General features: G+C 41.1%; 1 protein-coding gene across 1 annotated transcript in view; it reads left to right on the top strand.

Annotated features, from left to right (window-relative positions):
- aqr (aquarius intron-binding spliceosomal factor) overlaps positions 1-25,331 on the top strand; it is a 49,265-nt gene that overhangs the window by 8,732 nt on the left and 15,202 nt on the right. Inside the window, exons 15-31 of the mRNA XM_037071768.1 lie at positions 2,493-2,595; positions 4,418-4,538; positions 5,006-5,147; positions 5,815-5,993; positions 6,984-7,151; positions 9,614-9,783; positions 11,180-11,421; positions 11,608-11,757; positions 12,476-12,545; positions 13,988-14,098; positions 14,635-14,744; positions 18,010-18,145; positions 19,632-19,841; positions 21,991-22,128; positions 22,233-22,304; positions 23,072-23,259; positions 23,882-24,053. Of these exons, the coding sequence (XP_036927663.1) occupies positions 2,493-2,595; positions 4,418-4,538; positions 5,006-5,147; positions 5,815-5,993; positions 6,984-7,151; positions 9,614-9,783; positions 11,180-11,421; positions 11,608-11,757; positions 12,476-12,545; positions 13,988-14,098; positions 14,635-14,744; positions 18,010-18,145; positions 19,632-19,841; positions 21,991-22,128; positions 22,233-22,304; positions 23,072-23,259; positions 23,882-24,053 (2,482 nt within the window). The remainder of the gene's footprint in view (positions 1-2,492; positions 2,596-4,417; positions 4,539-5,005; positions 5,148-5,814; positions 5,994-6,983; positions 7,152-9,613; positions 9,784-11,179; positions 11,422-11,607; positions 11,758-12,475; positions 12,546-13,987; positions 14,099-14,634; positions 14,745-18,009; positions 18,146-19,631; positions 19,842-21,990; positions 22,129-22,232; positions 22,305-23,071; positions 23,260-23,881; positions 24,054-25,331) is intronic.

The raw sequence follows: 25,331 nt of genomic DNA, 5'->3' as shown, positions 1-25,331 counted from the left end.
TGGATTATAAATGCTTTAAAACCCAATCTAAGTTTCTTTGAGTCAGGCAGAGGTTTATGAGCCACGCTGAGCTGAATCAGGTACAGACTTAGCTGAACCATTTCATGTATTTCTAGAAGCTCTGCTCCTTTCCACAGAATTAGGATTTTGAATATAGCAGGAACCGCATTGTTCCCTGCTCCCGCAACTGTCACCAAAGCAGCTCCTGGGTAACTCCAAATATGCCGATCAGATTTAACGAGGCACTTTTCATCCAAACAACTCACGCTAATGCCAGTTTATTCCAGCTGCACTACCCACGGGCTAAGCTCCCAGTCACCCGCCGCTCTGAATTTATCCGCTAAGTCCCCCAAACACACAAATGCAGCATTATTGCATAGCCTGCCCACACATGCACGCGCACACACACACGCACTTATTGCAGTTGCATAAAATATGTTCAGTGTCATATCAGGCCAAAGTAAATGAATTGACTATAAGATCAAAGAGTATGCATCACTTTGAAATGCTAGCAGAAATTGAAGAGTCATCACTACTGGAAATGTCAAAATAATTGGCGTAATTAGTTCTGTGGATTAGTTCTTCAGTTTTGGGCTGTCACTGAAAAGGGCGTTTCCATTTTATGTTCACTTTATTTAAGAATGCACAATGTTCATCAGTTAACATGATCACTTGGGTCCATCATGTAAATGTGCCATATATATTTATCTGCAGTCCATGGCAACTTGATGGTTGTACACACATAAAAGCACATAACCATATACAAATAGTAAAACAATGACCATATGGCACATAAAAACATTAAAGAAAACCTGCGACACCTCATAGATATTGTTTGTAAATAATGACACTACTCCATATTATGCCTGCATGTTTGATTGTCCATTAATCACTGTTTTACAGTTATGGAGAAGGAGCTGACAGATGTGATGATCCCTACATCACATCACATCACTGATATGTTTGTTTTTGTCATAACCAATACTGATTATTGGTAATATTAGCACTTAAGGGCAATTTTGAAGCACTTGTACTTGTGTATTTCTAATTACTGCTACTAGAATGTGTCCTTGTAGAGTTCCAGGGGGGTCCCAGCAAAAAGAGGCACAAGTTATCATCGCTATAATTTCAGCCATAAGAAATACAGTGACCTTATACAACTAAGTTGGTCGTGTATTGCATAAACTTTCTAAAATAAAGCATCTAAAAGCAAAATTCTTATCAGATGGGGGACCTTGGGACCAGACTTTACAAAATTGGGGTCATGGTCTAATTTGTGCTTTTGTATTGGGCCTTTACATGAAAAAGTTTGCTGTTTTAAACTTCACTCCACTACACTTTGTAGGCAAATATTGTACTTTCTACACCACTTCATTTATTAAAAAACTTAAGTTACTTTGCAGATTGAGATTAGTCACTGTTGATGGACTTTCCCCTGAAAGTGTCCTTAACTGACCGGGTGATGTCTTCTGTAATTTAATGTTTTTTTCCTTGCACATCAGCTTAACAGAATTGCTTACTCAAAATCTGAACAAAACAGCCCTCATACTATAGAGTAAACTTGCTATTGACCAGTTTCTATCATGTCCCCCATCCTTACCTTACCCTGCCAGTAGCGCCGCTGTCAGTTATGACCTGGTCCAGTCATCTCCATTACTCAGTGTTTTGTTGTGCTACTGTTATTTTGTTGCTAAGGGAAGGAATGTCCACATGACCTATGGCAGGTCATCCTCTGGGCCACCAGACTGCAACATTGGCAGAATTGCAACCCCACTGCCCAAGCGTGGCATCACAAGTAGCAGAGTGCATGCACATACACGGATACAGTCGCTCAGTGCCACGTGTGGCTGTCAAGAGCTGTCACAATGTGTCCAGGCCCTGTCCTTCGTTGTGTACCAGACCCTGCCTTTGTCACACTGTGTCAGCCTGATTAAACAGGTCTGTATGCAGAGAGCCATGCCTCAGCTTTCCGAGATGGAGATGAGCTTTGATTTTTCATAATCCTGTCGCATCAGTGCGTCCTGGCCCCTTAACACACACATGCTGACAGGGCAGGAGTGCAGTATCAAAGCAAACGGAAGTATTGCTTTGTGCCGCAGTGCTAACGAGCACAAAGAATTTGATAAGGCTGTGGATCTTAACACGCTCAGTGTTGTTGCCTTCACCATTTGAAAAATGTTAAGGATGGAGTTGTCCCAAAAAAGAGCCTGACCTACCCATCATTTATTTTGATAAATTTGATGCACCAATGTAATGATATATAGTCAGAATGTTAGTTTTAATCATTGTGAAATGAATAGACATCAGATTGTCCCAGTCGTAATCTTAATCTCCACCATTTTAGTCATTACCAAATCATTGTCATTGGACAGCAATTAGTTATTATCTGCTTATTGTCATCCTGCTCTGGATAAGAGCGTCAGCTAAATGTGTCATTTGCAAATACAAATTTTCTAGCTGACTAACCACTTGTGTCTCATCTTTTTCCATAGTCCCAATACACTCCACCAGGTGGCCTCGTATCTGTGTCTGCTGCCAGAGCTGCCGGAAGGGCAAGACACCCCCTTTGAGAAGGTGGTTCTCTTGGAGCTGCTGGTAAGTGCAGTCTTAGCTGTTATGAAATTGTCCATGCAGGTATTTGAGTTCTTTATTCTTTGCGGCATTTTTCTGATTTTTGGGAGATGGCCGTAGCATTTAATATGAACAAGTAAATACTCTATTGGGTGTCTTGCATACAATACAAGACTAAGGCTTTACAACAGGATGTAATAAACATTGAGGAATAATCTCCTTCATTATAGTAGTACAGTGGCACACTTTTCTGTTCTAAAACTATGAATTTGGACCATATATTCTGCTGAGTATGATCCTGATCCAAATATTAATCATTATCACTAAATATCTATAAATATTTATTGCCCCAGACATTTAAATTAATAGGATGGAATTCCCTTAGTTCTTTGAGGGAATGAGGCAATACCTTTGGCACTATGTGCTTGTCAGCTAGCAGTTTTAAGATGCATAATTTGTCTTGGTGCACCTCTACGAACAATGTGGGTGTTCAGTTACTATCCAGAACAATAACTGGCCAGTCAGCGCTACGGTATATTCAGTTTTAAAGTCATTAATTTAAGCTCTTGACCTTGGAATACATATAGTATCCCCTCTTCACAGCCGGTCCCTCTTGAATTCGCCTTCTAATCCAATTACGGCTTTATGTGGGCATGTTTGTGACGTGGGGTGATTTGAGGATGGCGAACCAAGTTTGTTTTTTGTTTTTTTAATATCTCTTATAAGGCTGGAGCTAGTTTGATTGTGCACTCTGGTTCCCCTTTCCTCGCTCTTTCAATTTTTTAAAAACCCCTCCAGGATACTACTGGACCCTTGTCCTGCTAGTCTTCCCAATACACACTCACACATGCGCTGAAGACCTCTTCATCAAAGTGGGTGTTTCAAGGCTGTCCGGCGGTTAGTCATAATTACCCACTCAGACCCTCCCAGGGTCCTCTCCGAGAAGCGGCGGCGAAGAGCTGTTTCATAATTATCTGATTAGATTGTTGCAGGAGACAATGTCAGGGGACTCATTTGTGTGCGCCTGAGGTTGCCCCCAACAACCGACATCTCTGACCATGTGGGTTTAATAGGAAGGGGCCACAGGACTAGAACTCTGCCACGCGGTAGCAAAACAGTCGTACTCGCTGCAGAGAACATGCTCATGAATATGCTCATGGAGAATGAACTGTTCTTTTCGAAATCTATAATTGTGCCAATGTTAGACTTGTTTAGGCTGTTTACCTTCTCTGGTGGAACAGATGAGCTGGTTTGTATTCAAGCAGATAGCACTCCCCTTGTAGTAATAGTAAATAACTTATGTAACTTATGTTTTGTCCCTCCAGAAGAGCAAAAACACTGTGGCCAAAATGAGTGTGTGCATCAGCAACACCTCGGTAGGACAGATGAGTACAAAGAGTACGGCTACGTTCAGAGAAAAATGCAGTTTCAAAGAGAGACCGTCACACACCAGGCTAGAAGAGACATGTATTTTAGAGAACAACAGAAGCAGAGAGAGAACTAGAATAGCAGTCGGTATAGATTATACTTCCACCAAAGCCCAACTCTCCCCTTAATTCAATCAATGCTAACAACTGTATTCATATATTTTCTGCAAATTTTTTAGCTAACACACACTTAAAAGATGTTTAACCGTTGTTGACGGTTGCTGTTGTTATGATGTAACTGGTTTCTTTAGCCACCTGATTTTATGGAAATGGTTTCTTCTTCATTCCCTTGTCTGTCTTCTAGTAACGGATAAGGTAAAGATCCTAGACACTGAGCCAAACAGGCAGAGGGGCATTCGTTCATTAACCCAATTTCTCTTTGTCTGTGTCTTTGTCCTCTCTGTTTGTCACATACACAGGTGTCGCGTCATGAACGCAGAATCTCTCAGATTGAGCAACTTAACCAGATGCCCCTTTATCCAACAGAGAAGATAATCTGGGATGAGAACATCGTCCCGACAGAGTACTACTCAGGCGAAGGTGTGTGTGGCATTTGTGATTGTGTTTGTGTCGAGGTTAAGGTGCACTAGAGCACACATGCTACGCTCAGTGTCTAGTCAGTGTCTCATTCTCACAAGTATGCACCCACACACACCCAGTGTTATCCCTTATCCTGAGGGCATTCATCTGGCACCGAATTGGCACCTCTCTCTTGGGGAATCCTCTTTAGATGGCAAGGACACCTTCAATTACTCGCAAACCACTGACCATTTAAGCAGCATCCCTTAAGCATACTACTATTTAGCTGTAACAATAGTCTGTTATTTGAGCTACAATGTACACAGACGATTATTGAGAGATGGGCACATACAACTTTGAAAATTCAAAATCTTTTGAAATTGTTTTGGAAAAGTATATTTTAAGACCTAATGGATTACTGTAAGTGTGCATGTATGTTATTACTCACACATTTAGATTATTATTCACTGTCTGTCTGTTCGTCACAGGCTGTCTAGCACTACCCAAGCTGAATCTCCAGTTCCTGACCCTGCACGACTACCTGTTGAGGAACTTCAACCTCTTTCGTCTGGAGTCCACGTATGAGATCAGACAGGACATAGAAGATGTCGTATGGCGTATGAAACCATGGTGAGATAACCTTGTTTGTGTAAAGCTACAGGACACAATCTTTTTAAAGACATTTGAAAATGTAAATAGCAGTTGTCAGGTCATAAAAACAAAGATCTGTTGATCTTTGCAAATACAGATGTCATAGCAGTCTGCGCTGCAAAAAATAGAATAAGAATATTTTCAAAATGAGAAATGCAGGGAGTGGATACTCAAGAGGAGGTGGTAAAAGTCTCATGTGGATTAATAAAAGTTAAAAGAATGAACGTACATGTTGTGACTTTGAAATAGGATTCTAGCACACACACCGATTAGCATCTCTCATTTCTTTGTCTACCTAAGTAGAACAAATTCCGACCATTAGCTCAGCTCCAGCATAATTTGTCTCTTGACTTCAATGAATGAAGATTCTTATCCTCTACCTACCTCTCGCTTTGTGGCATGGAACCGTGATAATATTTTATTAAAGGACTGTGACATTTGGTACACCATATTTGGAAACCCATTGCTTAACATAATAAGTGCTCCCATTATGTCAAGTGTTGTAGCAACTTGCTTGTCGTTTCCTGCAAAAGTAAATAAGTAAGCAGTGGTGCCATGTGCTGCCCTAAATCCAACTGATTTCAATCTTGACAACAGCCCACAGCGCCTGACTGTCTAACTTCTTGTTGTCTGTCCCTTTGCACAGGCAGTCAGAGTACGGTGGGGCCGTTTTTGGAGGCTGGGCCAGGATGGCTCAGATAATCACTGCTTTCTCCATAGTAGAGGTTGCTAAGCCCAAAATTGGAGAGAGCTGGCCTGCCCGTGTGCGAGCTGACGTCACTGTTAATCTCAATGTGCAAGATCACATCAAGCATGAGTGGGAAGGTAATATCATGTGTGTTTGTCCTTTTCTGTCCACCATTTAAATTATGTATTTACATTTCCTATTCTAATCTCTTCCACTCACAAAGAATAATGGAATGGAAATTAACACAAAAAAATACTTGATCACCAAAAGCATCCTCACAAATATTTTGACTATTACACCTCCCTACCTTCCTATTTCATTCTGCCTTGCTACACCTTTCCTTTTCCTCCTTTGTCTCTTGTTGTATCTTCTAACAGTCCTCATGGTAAGCAGTTTATAACCTCCATAAAGTCTTCCCTCACCTCTCTTTTTCATCCCATTGGGCCTTGACTCATGACCCTTACCTGCGTTATGTTTCTGTGAAGACATGCTGTTTCTGTTTAGCTTCCACCACGAGCATCTTTGTTTTATTTTCTGATCGTTTTTTCCCCTCTATTTTCTCTGTGCAGCTGATAAGAGCACTGTAGATAATGTTAACAGGAGCTTGTCAGCCTTGAAAGATATTGATTCACTGGGACATAGAAAGTACAACGAAGCCATTTGCCATAGCTCTCCAGAGAAAGATGTAGGATATGTTCACACTCTGATGTATGCCAATTGTGTATTGCACTAATTAATATAGAAAATAAATGGGTTCTTTCATCGGGCAAGTGGTGCAGAAGTAATGGGAGGGATAACTGGATATTTAAAAAAGTTAGCTTAATGTATCCCAAATTGATGTTTTCTCTTTCTTCATACCCGCTTTTATCTTTTTTTTTTTTGTAATTCAGTGGTGGTATGAAGTATAACTTCCTTCCATCCACTAGCCATATCCCTATCGTATAATTAGAGCTTCATGTTTTAAAGATCAGGCAAATGCTGACAGAGTGGTTTCTCTTGCATCTCTAAACTCCTCCACACTACTACTCTGTCTCGCTCCCCCATCACGTCTTTCTCCCTTATAACTCTTTATCTAAAACTCTTTCTCTCTCTCTCTAACACGTCTCTCCATACTCTTCTCCCTACAGGGCTGCGGAAGCATGACGTTTGCTTTCTGATCACGGTGCGGCCCAACCTGCCCTATGGCACACGTTTCGACCGGCGCCAGCCATTTGTGGAGCAGACTGGCCTGGTGTACGTGAGAGGCTGCGAGGTGCAGGGTATGCTGGATGACAAGGGGCGCGTCATTGAAGAGGGTATGCTCATATATTCCCCTGCCTGCACACACACGCACAGTGACATATGACATCCATCCACCCATCAGACCTTCCATACAACCCCACCCACAGATGCTCGGGAGAGGGTCAGACTTGTGTTGTCATGGTGACAGTCACAGTGAGACCTGACCTGGTCACATTAACATTCCATTAACCTGAGGTCGACATCAACACCTGAGAGCTTTGGGCCCTGCCCCCTGCTTTATTTATTGGATTTAACTGAAGCGCTGCATTGGCTATATCGGGAAAGATGCTTCTGTAAGGGAACACCGAATGTGGTTGTCCTGCAGAACACAGTCATGTGTCATATAGGAAACACTCAGCTCTTTCTCTGGAAGACGGTAGGTTTTGAAATTCAGTTTAGCTAAGCAGATTGTATTGAAAACATATATACACCAGCACACAGTCTAGATTTTAAGAGCTAAATGTATAATATTGCAACATTTACATCTAAAACAAAACACCCAACCTAACTACTAAATGGTCCTAATATGTCTGCTCTATCAATCCCAACACTGACTGAATAGGTAAAATACACCTGATTTAAGACATATGGCAACATGGCACCATTCAGTGGACCTCAGTAGTAGAGTAGGGCAACCGGTCCAAAAAAGAGATTTTAGCACAGTATAAACATAGTATATGTAAGCTACCATATTTCCATCCAGGTTGAATCCCCTCAGACCGAATCTCTGGTCTTTCCTAGAAAGTAAAATATGTTTATACAGTAACAAAATCTGCTCTGTTTACCATGTCATGCTCTTCCTCACAGCCCAAAGCAGTCCCTCCTAGGGTTTGGTTCACCCAAGTTAGCCTGCAGCACTGCTATTCTAAGTGTTTCCCCTGTGGGAACATGTGTCCATGCAGTGAAGCACCCTTTCCCCTATCCCCCCTCATCTGTTTGGATTAAATATGCAGAGGGCAGGGCTTTCTAAATAGACCTGCTGCCAGAGGAACATGCCCTGCCAGTGTCGGCTTGGTTAAACTTTCAGATCCCCTGCAGGGCTAAGTAGTACTCTGGCTAACAGGATGGTAGGGTGGTGTCACATAAATCACAGATCACCTGGTGGAGGTGTGGGGAGATGAGCTGGGAGGTGCATTCTGAGACACTATAATTGGCTTATGTCCTGTTATAAAAGCTGTATTGCTTGTGTATGTGTTAGAAATAGGATGTTGCAAACCTTGGCCCAGCTCCCCACATTGTTATCCCACGGTGTTGAGCGTGTAGCTTCAACTCCTAAGCTATCGCCAGACTCCTTTTAGTAAGGCGGATTTGACAGTCCTCACATAACTCTACAGATGTACACATTTATGAGCCCACACACGCACACACACACACACACACACACCGGAGGCCAGAAGGATTGAGTTTCACTCTCTCTGCTCTGTGACCTGCGGCTCCATACAAGAATCTATTTAGACATCTGTGAAAGCTGCACTTGCTGCTCCACTCACGCACCCTATGGGAATAAGCCTAAAGCCTGTGGCCTGTCAGTCAAGCATCTACATTTAATTCCTTTCCCTGGGCAGCCATAGTACTGTAGCAAGGCAAGCCAGGGTGAGCGTATTTTAAAAGGTTTTACATTTTTTTATGTAAGGACAGGATGGGAATAGCTGTTGAAATCCTGGTTTTAGATTTAGCCCATCAGAGTTAAAGCTGCTGTAAGTGATATTTGCTTATAAATAAGTGTTCGAAAAGCTCTTTGCTCACACACTGATCACTACTAATAGAGTGTTTGGTCTGTAGATCATGTCTTTCCTCCACCTGCTCATGCAGTAAAAGCGAGAGGAAATTTGGTATCGCTGCCCACTTTATCCAATCAGGACAGAAACTTGAATTTGACCCTTGTATTTCTAAAGCCCTGCCTTACCATATTCTCTTATTGTCCTGTTCAGTTCAGAAAGCTGCCGAAATAGTTTGCTATGCTATTATCACCAATACATACATTAACGAATAAAGAGTGTATTTATTCATTTATGAGTCATTTGTGATCGTCTTATTGCCATGGGCCATTTTGGTTTATAATATCACAGCAACTAACAATCACTTTAACAAATATCAATTAGTAGTTTTGGTTATAAAATCCCAGAGCCAGAAGTGAGTCTTTCAAATTGCGTATCTGGGCGAACCAACAGTCCAAACCCAACGAATCATCATTCAATGTGAAAAATGACAAAGAAAATGAATCCTCACATTTAAGAAGGTGGAACCAGCATGCTTGGCATTTTGTTTGAAAAATGACTAACTATAAATTGATTAATTGTCTTTTTATTTTTTTATAAATGAAACAACTTATTGTTGCAGCTCTAATTTACATCATGTAACAATGACTTCAAATATGGCAGACAAATTCAGATTTCTTGTTTGTCTATTTATCACTAAAGGCCACCATCATTACTCTGTTGCTGTAACAAGTATTCTCCCTGCCTCTCTATTCTAGGACCTGACCCGAAGCCCAAGCTGCGAGGAGACGCCAGAACGTTCCGTGTATGGCTGGATCCAAACCAGTACCAACAGGACATGACCAGCAGCATTCAGAGTAACACCGAAGACCCATACGAGACGTTCAACATCATCATGAGACGCAAACCCAAGGAGAACAATTTCAAGGTTTGAATCGCTCTACGTTGTGTTTGAGTGCTTTATCTTCAGACCTTGAGCTCTGGTCCTACCAACACCACCCCAGAGTGATGTATCGCACGTATTATGCTCTCTTGGGTATTGCATCTGTGAGGTTGGGGCCAGGGCAGCTCTGAGATTACCAACCACTCAAGGCCCTCTTGGTGATCCCAGTGAGAGACACTTCTCACTGGATATTCATGTGATATTTACACCTGCCTCTCTGTCACCTTAAAGAATCCCCCTGTGGTAACAAGCCAGCATTGTACTGTTACTGTTATGCTTCCTGCATGAAAGCATGTTATTTTATCAGTATAACATACAGGTGCCCTCAGCTGAACCCTGCTGTTAAAGGAGGTTAGGAAAGATAAACCTAAAGTTGTGGATGTGAGAGTGTGAAACTTTTCCTCCCATCTGTCTTATGTTGTTTTTCCTTTGATGTTAATCGCTTTTTATCACACTCTTTATCTGAGACCGTCTGATTACTGCATTGTCAGGTTTGCTGTTTCCAATCCCACCCACCCTTTTCTGTCTCTCACGACGGGAGGAATGACAGATAGTGCTTCTTTTTTTATGAATTTGAAAAGCACAGGAACTAATGGGTATTCAAGAAACATTCTTCTCTATCTTTGATGTGTGACACAGATAAAAGTAAACATGTTTCCCCACCCAACGTTTGGCGCTGCTGAGGGTATTAGACAGGTTGCAGCTCATTAAAATGTAATTGACAGACATACAAATTACCTGCTGTCCCGTCAGCCCACCGCGCAGCTATTGTTATCCAGCAGCACCACCTCTAATGGGATTGTTGTCTGATGTGCCTCGTTCAGTTAGATTGTTTTGCCTTCACATTTATATATATATATATATATATATATATATATATATATATATATATATATATATATATATATATATATATATATATATATATATATATATATATATATATATATATTTTTTTTTTTTTTTTTACAGGGTATCTTCACACATCTCACATTCAATTTTATAGATATATAGATATATGGTCTTAATGGTCATTAAATATTCATATATTTGAATTTGTGAGGAGTTTTTTTTTGTTAACTGCTACTCAAATGTTAATTGCATTCATCCATTTTTTCCATGAAAGTAAATGTTTCTGATGTTACTGATGTAACTCTTTTAACCTAATTCTTTCTTTCTGCTTTAATTTGCGCTTACCTGTTGGCAAAAATTTTTGATTCGCTTAACTCAGTGGTACACAGGACTGCAATATCCAGTGTAATACATACTTCTATACTTGCCTGCAATGCTTGAACAAGGATGTGATTATTTTTTCAAAACTAATTTTAAAATTCCTAAAATTCCTTTAATTTCCTTCTCATTTGCCTTTTGTCTGTGTTAGGCTGTACTTGAGACCATCAGAAACCTGATGAACACAGAGTGTGTTGTCCCTGACTGGCTTCACGACATTATCCTTGGCTATGGCGACCAAGGCAGTGCCCACTACTCCAAAATGCCTAACCAGATCTCCACACTCGACTTCAATGACACCTTTCTGTCTCTGGACCATTTGCGTTCATGTTTCCCTGGCTATACCATCAAGGTTACAGAGGACAACCCTGAACTGCAAGTCTTCCCCTTCAGGTGAAACTCAAAGATCCAATAATTAAATGATAAAGACACGAGTTGTAGAGGATTCCTGTTATATTATATTATATTATATTATATTATATTATATTATATTATATTATATTATATTATATTATATTATATTATATTATATTACGGCCATAATAATCCCTCTCTGTCTTTTTCCTTTTGCTTTACCAGAATTAAGTTTCCCATCTCAAACAAAGCAGACAAGGGGAAGAAGAGGAAGGCCGATGAAGAAGTGGAGGACAAAGGGGAAGACATGACCTTAATCGTTGAGCCCTATGTCACCCCAAACCGTGGACCGTATCCCTACAACCAGCCCAAACGGTATGGTCAAGGCCATTACTCAGGCCTCCCCACTCACAGCTTAATGAGATTAGTGGTCAAAAGGTTGTTCAGCGTTTTGTTAAACTTTGACTTTCTCTGACCTTAAATTTGCACTCACTGAACATGAAGTACAATAACCCTCATTCTCGAGTTCCAGGTGGAAGTGTGAATTATATAGCAGCATATCTTACATCCTTAACCTCTATTCATGAAAAACTTTTAACCCTATGAACCAGCCCAGATGCACCAGTCAAAATGCTCATAAGAGGGAAGCCTACTCTGAGCCTGACTATTTAGATTGTTGGTGCGTGCCTGTCTCCATGGTATTTCCTCTGACTTGTTTGCCATATAATGTTGTGGTGCTATTTTTAATATTCCCGTATTAATAATAACACCCAAAAAATAATTGCCCTTCATGAAAAGTTAAGATTCATCTTTTGGTGTTTTAGCATGTTCAGTTTGCACTTTGATGTTTTAAATCTTGATAGAAACAACATGTCCATGGGGAATCCCCGGCTTAACAATCTTTAAAGACGGTCTCAAAAACATCACAACAAAACTTGCGGCATTAAGCATCTCCTTTGGAAAAAAAAAAAAGAAAAGAAAAGAGAAAAAAGAATTAAAGCATTTGATCACAAATGTGTTTATGCCGTCAAGGATATTCAGTAGCTCTGACTAATTACTTGATTTATTAATACCAGCAATGTGTTTCTTACAGAAATACAATTCAATTCACTCCTACGCAAATTGAAGCCATTCGGGCTGGGATGCAACCAGGACTCACCATGGTAAGGACTTTGTATTCTGTTATTTTCATTATTATGTTACTCACATGACATTCAAGATTGAATGAAGGCCACTCAAATACAATTTGCAAGACACAAATGATCAGTTTTACATATAAAATGGAAAGATTTCAACATAATTCTATTCTTCCATGAAGATTGAGTTGATTGCAGTACAAACAAAAGATACTTTATACATTTTGAACTTTAAAGTCACAAACCCAAACTAATGTTTAATTTTGACAAAGTGAAAGTAACAAACAAAGGGGACTAAATTAAGAGAACAAGCTATGTTTTAAAGTCATCAGGTGTATCGTTGTGTGTGTGATGCCTTTTGGCCAAAGCCTCTAGTCACTCCAGTGAGTGCTGATACTGCAGGTGCATACTGTTCTAGCTTGCTGTTCTAAGGCCAGGGATTTGCAACCATTAATCTTTATGATGTACACCAAGGGAATTCCCTTACCAGTAAATATGCAGCTGTTTGGTGTCCCTATCTCCATCATTCATGTAGAGGGATGACAAATTTCCCTGAGCTCCTCACTGTAATTTTGGCGTTGCCAGTGAAATAGTCAGCCACAGGTATAATGACATAGGATTACAGCTATGGATACACCCAGTCCATATGCACATCCACACCCATGTCATTCCAGCATGCTGTTGTTATTGCACCATTTTGACAAGTAGTGTTCTGATGTGGTGACTGGAAGCTGGTGGTGGTGTCTGAGTTATTTATTGTGCAGCTACCCGAGGTAAATATGGCGAGTGGGCTATCGGCAGAGTCGTAAAACAACTATGCATGCATGCCTTTCGGTGCACCTCTCCTCACCCCCTGTAACCTTCCTTCTAGCACATGTTACTGTCGTTAGCAGCCATAACAAACAAACACTACCACCCTGTCTGTTTGACTTTCATGTAGCAAAACCAAGCAGCTCATTATGTACTGATTTATGCAGGAGTATCTAATTGTGCTTACTATTTCAGCAGAAAGTACTCACCTGAGATACCCACACCAAGACCAACCTGTTTCATGAATATTTATTTAGTAAATTAGATGTGCTATTCCCTCCAGTTCAGTTAATACAAGCCTTATTATCATTGTAAGTTGTACATAGAGATGAAGTACTAGTAGGCTTGAAAGATAGCTATGCCTCTTTTTAGCTTTTCTCCATTTTTAGTAGCTGTCTACCTCTTTGCCCATCTGTACAGTCACTGGGGTTTTGGCACGCCAGACAACACCACAGCCTTGTTGCATTGCATTGGCACTGCCAACAATGGCGCACCAGCCTGGCCCATTCTGACAAGCCAATGGCCTAGCTGTCACAACCACTAGGGTGTTTCTAAGGCAAGCGCCTTTGTGCTGTGACCTAACTTCTGCTTGTGCATATCTTCTCCTCTGCTTCTTTCTGTTAACATGCATCATCCCTTCTTTCACACCCCCTCTGTAGGTTGTTGGGCCGCCAGGTACCGGAAAGACAGATGTTGCTGTTCAGATCATCTCAAACCTCTATCACAACTTTCCTGAGCAAAGGACCCTCATAGTGACACACTCGAATCAGGTTAGCTCTGCGCACGCACACACACACACACACACACACACACACTCACACTCACACTCACACCATCTACACATAAACCAGCACAGCATACATCTCTGATCTCTGAAAAGTTTCCCTGCTCAAAAAACTGTTTAGCTGTCTAGAGAATTTAGTGCTTATACTCAGAGCTGCCTATTAATCAGGCTATAGTCGTTTTCAAACCATGGAAGAAAAATTAACATCTAAGCTCCCTTGTGGCCTGGTCTTCCACCCCTCAGTATTTAATCATAAAGTAATCGGTTGCTGTTTTAGACCAGTGGAAGCTTGCCAAGAGGAAACTTGGCCACAAGAGGCATAAGTGATATATATAATGATGAAAAACCTTATAGTTGAGTTAATAGTTTCCCCTTAAATTTACATTTCTTATATAGGAATATACACATGCTTTATAGCATGCTAAATACCTTGAATATGATATGATAAATTACACACACAAATCAAAGTAAGGATTTTCCAAGTCTTATCATGTTTACTTTGTTGCCACAACTCTACACCAGGCTTTGAACCAGCTGTTTGAAAAGATCATGGCTCTAGACATCGATGAGCGCCACCTCCTGCGTCTTGGCCACGGAGAAGAGGAGCTGGAGACTGAGAAGGACTTCAGCAGGTGAGGACAGTTGGGGGCGGGTTCAGAGAGAACACACGGATGCACCTTAACAAACAGGAATGCACATGTAAAAACTGAGACAACCTGATTTCATGCATGCGTGGAAGTGCATCAAAGACTTATAGTGCTCATACTCAGTTTGATCAAAGCAGACAACACACACAAACTCACACATGTACAGCCCAGCGGCCCGAATGCATACTTGGCATGAGCCGACACAGTAACGGTGCTACTTGATACTCTCATATGCCAGCAGTGGAATGTTTATCTTCATTCAGCATCGTTGGTGTCTCAGGCCTTTGCTCCAGCCTTTCACTCAGGCAGATCCTGTCTAACCCTGTCATCACTGTGTTGCACAACAATTGACCTCATAGTAGCCATTTTGGGGATAATTTCCAAGAAAAGTAGTATGGCAGCATGCTCTATAAAGAGAGATGGGTGAAGTTTTTGCAGGCATAAAATACAAGAATAAAAATCATGCATTCTTGGAAAATTTCGCCAGGGCTTATCTCTCAAACAAGTTAGACATTTAATTTAGGATTAATCATGTGCATGTTGTGATCAAATAAGTCTGTAGTTACAGTTATGGATTCTGGTGTAAGTTAAAACAGCAAGGTACAGTGGTTATGATAATATAATCACTTTCCGAACTTTGTGATACACTTGCCCTTTTATTGAATAATTAATTTTCAACAGTGACGGGATGATAACATGAATAAATACGTTTCATTTCTGTTTTTTAACACCATTAGAATTTTATCAGGTCACAAAGGACCCCACGTAAAACTGTGATGGGTGTAATTACCTGACAGTGATTTAATGAGACCAGCATAAAGTTTTAACACCAGTTATTTCAGAACTTTCTTTGTCTACACCCTAACGGACACATAAAACCCATGCTGCCTTTATTTCATGTAGCACTGGTGTCAGGGCACAGAACAAATGGCCTCAGACAAGAACCACTAGAGTCCTGTTAAGGAAGCCCCAGTAGTTCCCCATCTCCCTCACCCACGCCTTTGTGTAAACTCCACTGTCTGTTGCGTGTGTTTGACTGTGTGCAAGTGTGAGAGATGCCTTGAAGGATTGTGACTCAGTCCTCGCTACTGAGACATAGTGCGATGGGAAAAGAGAAGAGCACACTTTGAGCACTCATGTCAGACTTAAGACAGGGAGATTATCTCAAGATACCCCAAACATTCACAGCTCCACATGACTGCTGTTATATTTAACTCCGTGATTAGATGAATCAGCCACAACCTTCCTTTTTTTTCTGCTAGCAAAGCCCTTTAGCCAACTCCTGAATAAAAATAGCTTAGTGTTATTGAAAATTAAGTTTTCATGCTGTTACTATTTATAGTGGCGTTATAGCCTACATTGTTAATTACCACCGTATCCATCTGTGGCACTGAGCAAATTGCACCCTATAGCTCTCAGCAACACTTCCAGAGGAGGAAGGGAGTGGTGATGTATGTCGCTCATTTGCTATACTCATGTATGACTACTGCACAGTGTTCTGTGTGACTGTAGTATGAACAGCACTGGGGTCTGCACATGGAAGCAGTCTGTTACAATCTTAAATTATGCAGCAACACAGACATAAAAGAAAGAGCTGTAGCTAGCAGCATCGAATATGTTCCCGCCTGCCTCATAACAACATGCAGACTCCACACTCCATCCACCCCACTGACACCAGCGAGAGGAGAGAGCCAGAGAGTTTTAATTAACACTGTATATGAGATGACAAAGTGGAAGGCAGTGCTCCTCAGAATGCTTAACAAAGGGAAAGCTACAGCACCATCAATTAACAATGCCTCTCTACATTTCAGGATGGATTTTGTGCCATTTTAACGAGATTGTGAGAGAGCAAGTTGGCTGCCATAAGGGGAGAGATTTTGTGGACAGTCTGTATGTGTGCCATAGGTTCTATCTTAAATATTTCTCTAAAAAAAAGTCACATTTGCTCTTGGTAGGCATTAAATGCAGCATCCTCATTCAGGCACAAGAAGTTTTAAAAAATACAGTCCTCTCAATAAATGCTACTTTTCACACCTGTGTCTATTCTGGGTTTTCTGTCTCAGCAGCTGAATGCTTCGCAGGTTTGTCATCCTGGGAAGCAAGGTCACTCCCCATTTTTATTCAATTTTATTCGGGCCAAACAGGCAGAGCACTGTGATTGTCTTTGAGTCATCTGCGGACTGAGAGTCTTTGCAGAGGGTCTAAAAATAGAGCTTCACCTCTAGTATTACCCTGTGACCCCTCCCACTTCCTGTCTTCCTGTACATGCTGCTTTCCTTGTTGTCACCTGATAATTGCTTTTAAGCAGCATTGTTTGGCTCCACAATAGGATGCATGATAGAACTTGAACAGTCCTTGTGTACAGTCAAGGTCAGTCATTGCCCTCTTTAGACCTTTGTTCTCCATTGTATCATATTTACAGTATATTTGACTTTTAAATACTGCGTTGTACTGCACTTCCTTTCAGCCAAGGAAACAGAAACAGCAGCAGTAACTTAACCACAATTCCACACAATCACATAACAACCGTCAGACTAAGATTGACTCTTCTGTTAATTCTGAATCCACAATAAGAAGACACAATATTATGTTTTCAGGATGTCCAACTGTTGCATTCTTGTGAACATGAAATGTCAAGAACGCTTTGATGGAATTTCTTCAAATCTTTGCACAAACAGCTGCTTTGGCTCAAGCTTGACCTGAATAGATGGGTGGTGGTCATTTGCAAATTTCTCAACAATTCATATGCAATTGCTGCAACTTGACTGGTGCCTGGAGGCATACAACCAAGAGGCATGAACTCTAGATATAGGCAGTAGTCTGACAAAAGTCTCAGCCAAACCAGCATGTAGACCGGGGTCATGACACCAGTTGGTTCTTTTTAAAGCTGAAACTGGAGCACAAGGGAAGGAGGGAGTCTATCAGAGTGCATCAGAAGTTGAATAATACATAAGTAGCTCATAGAGTCAGTTTCTTGTTTGAATTAATGAGACCATGATCTGTATCGTCATGCATGTATTAATTTGCATGAAAGAAGTTCAAATCAACATATCCTAACAATTATGGTTATTTCAGTCTGTGTTTAGATATTAGCATATCAGGAGTTGGTCGCATCTTCCTAATGATTATCCAGCTCTCGTTCTTAACCTGTGATACTTGACAGCTGCTTGTGATAAGTTTAACTTTACTGTTTGTTCCTTTACTGTTTGAATTGTCAACTAACTATGCTGTGTTGTCTATCTGTCCCCAGATACGGCAGGGTAAACTATGTCCTAGCCAGACGACTAGAGCTCCTCAGAGAGGTGGGGAGGTTACAGGAGAGCTTGGATGTCCCTGGAGATGTTTCTTACACCTGTGAGACAGCTGGACACTTCTACCTCTATCAGGTGAGACTATAACCAACCCTAACTTTGTTTTTGTGATATACAAAGAAAAATGAAAGTGTCAGCCAATGTTGCAAGGGCTATGCTCTGGATTTTGCATTTATTTTTGGTTTATTTTGTACACAATATAATTAAGGATTCCAGACAGTCTGACACTTCCCCCAGTCCTATTATTTTTCTGAATATCCTTGAAATGTATGTTTTATTATTTTGTGTGTATTTATTATTCATTTACAGAGAGAGAGAGAGTGAGTTTAAGGGTGTCCAGGAGATATTTTGCAGAATTAATTAGAATGGATTTCTGCATTGTCAGTCCTGTTCCTCATGCCAATCATATCCAGACAGTAATATAATTTCCATCTCCCAGACCTGCTGCCCTTTTTATGTAAACTGCAAATAACAAGACACCATCTCAACTCTTGGTGTTCATTCCTGTCACCTAATTATCACCGTCCTCTCAGGCTGTGGGAGAAATACCACTAAATAAAGACATGCAGGGTTTCACTGTCTATCTTTGGGGTAATTGCAGCTTGAGTTAATATCCAACAATTCTGTCTTCTTTCACTTAAGTAACACATCACCAGTAATTTGATGCATATAGATACATATTTACATATTTTTTAAAGGTGGTCATAGCTCAGACTATATTGCAAAGGAGATAGATGTTTGGCGAGTCAAAGCCATAACAAATACCATATAGTGACCCTGTGATACGAGCTCAAGTGTTAAGAGTTCATGTTTGGTGATATTCATGCTGCCATTTTTGCACCTTGCCAGAAGTCTGTCACTTCTGTCTTCTTCTCACACACAAACACAAGCCTTAGTTAAGTTGGTTGGGACTGAGAATCCAATCTTCACACAATATCAAATTCATGATTTCTTGAGTTGAAACTTGGCAATAGTGTAGTTCTGTGACATTTGAGCATGCAAATGTCAAGAAGTTGGTGTATCTAAGCATGAGCAGACTACTTTCAGAGATAAATGATAATAATGCACACACAGACATACTTTGGTTTCGATGGAGATCTTAATAGCCCATACAGACAGATACTTAACACATAATTAAGCTAAGTCCTGTAGCACTCTCATTAATGTTATCCTTTAAGTTGTTTTTCCACAGGGGTACAGTATTTATAGAACCAGACTGCCCTGCTGTTTGGTTGAAACTGGTTTATTAGGTGCTCAGTGGGGGCACCTTAGTACAAGTGAGGCTATCAGTTCTCATTTGTCCCTTTACTGTGTAAGTGTTTTTTCTGCTTGTGTTTTGTCAAATATTCACAGAGAAAACACAGAATGCATCATTTAGGTTGTGAGCCATGCAGAACACTCACTGTGAGATGGGCATCAGCACATAGAACCAAAATTCATACAAACCACAAGGATGTGTGGGATTCTCTGGCATAGGCCTACACTTAACGCCAGACTATAACGTCCAGTCCCTTAGTATTCGAAAAGTACTGACTGTCTGCTCTCTTTCCACCCACTACAGGTGATATCTCGCTGGGAAGAGTACATGAGTAAAGTACGGCCCAAACAGGGAAAGGAAGTGGAGGTGGAAGCTGTAGCTGCACACTTTCCCTTCCACAAGTACTTCTCCAACGCCCCCCAGCCCGTGTTCAAGGGCCGCTCATACGAAGAGGACATGGACATCGCAGAGGGCTGCTACCGCCACATTAAGAAAATATTTACCCAGCTGGAGGTAAGTGCGTCTCTCTCACACACGTGCTCACACACACACACACACACACACACACACACACACAGAGAGAGAGTTCTTCTTCCCTCACTGCTTAGCAACACCTTATCTAAGGGATTACTTTAGTGCAATAAAGCAAGGTCATTTTATTTAAAGACCGCATGTCATTTTAGTTAATTCCAACATGCTGTACATTAAAATGTGTTGAGCAACAAATTACACGTACAGAAGCACACACACACGGGCTACTTTACTATATTTAATGACCAGCTGTGTGCCCAGGTGTTGTACAATCTCCCATGAACAAGTAATTGTGGCTTTCTGGCCACCACAGTGGCAGGTTGTTGAACATTAACAGCGATAGGTACTGATCATTAACCGTGTTTTTGTGGATATGTCTGCTTATAAGCAGCTCTTCTGCCACTCTGCATCTCTCAGAGTTCTAGTCATCATCTGTCTCTTTGCTTCAGCCGATAGAGCGAATCATTACATAAGATACTTGACAGCACATGTGCTGTTTATTTGTGGATATGATTGCTGGCCCCTTTGAAAAGATAAGAGATATAACAAAGTGATGGAGGCTATTACCACCTATCTTTTTTACTCTCTTTCTGTCACTCTTTTTCACACTCTCAAACACACGCCTGAATGTGTTATCGTTCCACCTCAGCTCTTCAAGTATTTCTATAGGGATAACAATAACATTTCAGATTTATGGGAACACCAAGAAGGTCCCAGAAAAGCAATAAAGAAGTTATTGGCTGGAGGTAATATCCCAACATGTGTGGTGACCTTGATTTATCCAGCTGGCCTCTGTATCACTGCATCACAGCACCTCTCCCTCCTCCCTCAGCCTCACCCATGCTGCAGTGAAATCTGTACACCCATTAAGAGGTATTGCTGTCTGTGGTGCAGGGTAGACAAAGTAGCATTCTGCTGAATTTGCGTATCTGTCTGCCTTTTCAAATGTAAAAGCAGTTTGGAATAAGCTGTCACAGGAATATCCTCTGAATTTATTGCTAGACAGACAGATACACAATGTGCCTCCTGGGTTCTTCCTGTGCAGACATCTCCTTTTTCTCCACTGCAGTCCCACCACATCTTCACGGCTGTTTACTTCTTTTTGTTATTGCTTCTCTTCTCAGTGTCTGCAAATTCTTACCGTCATGATTTCACCCTTGCACCTCTCTGGAGCCATGGGGGTTAAAAATAGATCTAATCAATATTGCATGTTTTGATCTGTTTAATATTAATGCTAAAATAGTAACGCATCAAAAATTCATGCCCCAGTGGTGTCCGAGTCTCCCATCCCCTCTCCCTTTTCTCCCTTCTTTACCCCTACACATCTAGTGTGGCAGCCTGAAAATAGCACGCCTGCTTACCCATATTTCCCCTCTGCGCTTCGCCCCACAGCCTGTTTTTCATAGTGCCATGATATCGGCTCTCTGAAGTGAACTGATTCATATTTTGTGTAAACCACACTCCTAAACTTTCCACTCCAGTATAAGCCTTGTAAGAAAATCCGAGCTAAAGTGCTCTTAAAGCTGCAGTTATTGAACAGCAAACTAAACCCAGTATACTCTCTGCAGAGCAGCCACTTGTCTGGCTGGCTTCTGTATCACTTCGTCATGGGAACATGTTGATAATATGTTTAATTAAAAGGTGGGTAAGATGTCTATCATTTTATCAGCTTTTGTGACTGAAATTTTGGCGTTATGAAGCATCTCCAGGGAATCCAAGGTAGAGGCAGTTTGAGAGGGTCAAACCCTCAGTATTGCATTATACTTTTGAAATGTGGGTGGACACAAAAATGTGTTGGTTGTGTACCCAATAATTGAAATGTGCCTCTTTTAGAGGTGTGATTATTTCACCCTTGATAATCATGTCATCCATCATCTTTGACAGTGATCATCCATCATTTTGTCAGTATGCGATTTAAGTTTCTCCTCACAAACCTACTGCATAAAACATGACAGAAAACTTCTTTCACATGTAAATAATTCTTTACAAAGGTCATTAAGAAGTTGTATTAATTGCCTGGGGAAGGTTGCTGTTTTTTTTTTGTTTTGTTCTTTTTTAACAATTTATGTTCCCAATCTGTTCATAAAACATTTCTTCTGACCCTCATCTCCTCTCTTGTCTACTCTGGCAGGAATTTCGGGCCTTTGAACTGCTGAGGAGTGGACTGGACCGCTCCAAGTATCTGCTTGTCAAGGAAGCCAAAATCATTGCAATGACCTGCACGCATGCTGCTCTCAAACGTCATGACCTGGTCGAGCTGGGATTTAAGGTAGACTCTTTATCAGTTGACATAAAAATAACAAGCATGGTTACATTTGTACTCACCGCAGTTCCTTTAAGTACGTCTTTTAAATTGATGATTCTCTTTATTAGTACGACAACATCCTGATGGAGGAAGCTGCTCAGATTCTGGAGATCGAGACCTTCATCCCTCTCCTGTTGCAGGTAACCATGAAGATTTTAACTTCACTAGTATGCAGATTTAGGAATAGGACGGTTAATTTTGATTATTTAAAAACTACAGCCACACCCTGGCTGGAAACTCTCTGCCAGGCCTGAGCACGCTCGTACTATCCGGCAGTAGGCCTAGTTTAATCCATAACTTACGACTTGGGTTTTCTACCACCTGACTTTCTCTGTTAAGGTCTGACTGATGCGCTCCAAACACAGTAATGGTGCTTGTCCGTGGTAGTTGTGCCTAATTGTCCGAGATAGTGCTAATGTCTGTTTACAGATGAGATCATTAAGCACATCAGCCCATCTAACAACCTCGCCAGAGCGCCTCTCTTTATCTCTTCTCTGGTGAGCCACAATCTGAGCCTTCTGCCAGGTGTACGTCACTGTGAAATCGTTTATTCCTTCCTCCTCCCCTTCCCTTTCATTATCCAGCCATTCAACCTTTATCAGTAATCTGAGTGATTAAATCAGATCTTGACTTGGAATTGTTGCTATATCAGATTGTCTGAGGTCATGCTCCAAATAAAAAGCATCTTATTAGTAAAATCTGGCAGCCAGTCATGGATACAGTATGAGTAAAAAACTGTACTTGCCCCTCATGATTCACTGCCCACCTGGATTCAAATGTTATTTTCTGTGAAAAATCTGATTTCATGTACAGTTTATAATATTGTCAAGTCATTAGACGAAACCAAATTGAATAAAGTTGAACATGTAGTGGTTTACTTATTTTTTCTGTCTTTCCCTCCGTCCAGAACCCAGAGGATGGCTACAGCAGGCTGAAGCGTTGGATCATGATTGGAGACCACCACCAGTTGCCACCTGTTATCAAGAACATGGCCTTCCAGAAGTACTCCAACATGGAGCAGTCTCTCTTCACCCGATTTGTGCGCCTGGGAGTACCCACCATAGATCTGGATGCACAAGGCCGTGCACGTGCAAGGTGGGTCACTAGCTTAATTTCGCAAAGGATGCAGTTTCTCATACCTCTCATACCAACATGTGGGTATTGTCTTCAAAGATAAAGAATACAACCGCCACTTATTCCCAGGTCAAATGACTCTGCAGTAGTAATATTTATTGGCTCCAGCTCTAAACAGCAGTGAGGGGAACATAACACCGATGTGTACAATTTAGTTTTCACCCCTTTACAATGCTGTAATGTGCGTTAAAGTCCCAAATATTGGCACAAAAATAGGTTTCCTCCATCTCCGTTCAAGCAGTGCTGGAACATCGTTTAATAAGCATTACGAGTTTGCAAGAGAGACTGAAGTAAAACAGATTAAAAAGTACTGTAACCACTCTGACATTGTCACAGATTTTCATGCTGCTTTCTCAATTTCCTGGTTTGCACAGTATTTGTAGCACTGAATGTGACAGACAATTAAACAAAAAAAGGGCTGCCTTGTCCACTGACAGGAAAACAGCCAATCGCCTCTTTGTAGTGGGTTAACCCACGCTTAAAAACCCAGCATTTACATGCTAATTTTGTGGTACTAATGACTGGCACTTTTTCTTTAAAGAAAGAACATAACACTTTGACATGATGTGTTATTTTCCCACAGCTTGTGTAACCTGTACAACTGGCGCTACAAACACCTTGGGAACCTACCTCACGTACAGCAACTGCCTGAATTTCAGGTGCCCAACCCTGGCCTGACCTTTGACTTCCAGCTAATTAACGTGGAGGACTTCAATGGGGTGGGAGAATCCGAGCCCAACCCTTACTTCTACCAGGTCAGTGGTAGCACACACCACAGCTTACAAATACATGTGCGAAGAAAAAACAAGGAATATAAATCTAACAGAAGAAATGCTTTCAACTGTAACTACAGGTACAAACACAATGTTGGAGCAATGTGTGGCAGTTTTCAGGCACAATTTATACACTCCTTTACACTTGTAGACACTCATGCACACTTAATTCCACCAGAGCAGAGAGCCATATTCCTCCCCAGCCTCCATTTCCTCTGAATTGGCTGTTGCACAGCACTTCATTCATTTTTAAATGTTAATGGTTTAGCTACCAGTCCATATGATATATTCATAACCCTGCTTAGTCTGCAACTAACACTGGCTTGAGAGACCAGCACAGACCAGTGAATTTGTCCTTCACACCAGGTGCCAGATTGTGTTTCATCATGACATTGCTGAGACACTCAAGACTGTGCGTGGGTGGGGGCAGGGTTGATAGGGGTGTTTACTTTGGCACCGCACCAGCACAGGAGCCAAAATGTAACTGTCATAAGTGACTGCAAAACAACCGAGTATAGCGATTTCATTTCAAGTTCTGAAATGTTGTGAAATTTAACATGAAATTGGTTACTTTAACTTGATTATTAAATCTGCTCTAAAAAGCTCATTTTTTTTATGAATAAATAAATGAGACTCCTACCAGAGTAGGATACATTCCACAATAAATACACCAATTGCAAGACACATGGAGCTTCTGGCCGTCAAAAAGTCAGCTCAAAGGTTAAGTCAGTAAATATGTGCTAATTGGCTAATACATCAGTTGAGACACTGATTTGTTTAAAAGCTGCATGACCAATGAACATATATTGGCGCTTCATGAATTTCACTGCAACTCTTAGCACTGTGCCTGATCTTGTCCCTGAAGCCTCTTATTGTTCTTAAATCCGGACCATGTGCGCTTCTCGAGGCAGCAGGTCACATGAACCTCAACTCCATTTGCCTGTTGCCATTTCAGGCTCCTCAAGGGAATTGCCAGTATCACTCACTATGCTTTAAGCACATGCACACACCCTCTCACACACATGCATGCACTTTCCTCGGACCCAGAAGGGATTAATTGGACACTAGAGAAGCAATTGTATCCAGTGCATGCTGAACGCCTGTCACAGCTGAGCAAACATTGCCACAGCTCAACTTTGCACTTACAAAGAAACAGTACACCCATCTTATATATATATATTTTTTTAAAAATCCTCATACGCATACACTCTGTCACACTATTGCATTTGTTAAAGCACTTTCCATATTGAGTCTTGGCCC

Source organism: Acanthopagrus latus, chromosome 16 (assembly GCF_904848185.1).
Source record: "Acanthopagrus latus isolate v.2019 chromosome 16, fAcaLat1.1, whole genome shotgun sequence".
NCBI classification, from domain to species: domain Eukaryota; kingdom Metazoa; phylum Chordata; class Actinopteri; order Spariformes; family Sparidae; genus Acanthopagrus; species Acanthopagrus latus.
This window is presented reverse-complemented; position numbering and strand designations above follow the sequence as displayed.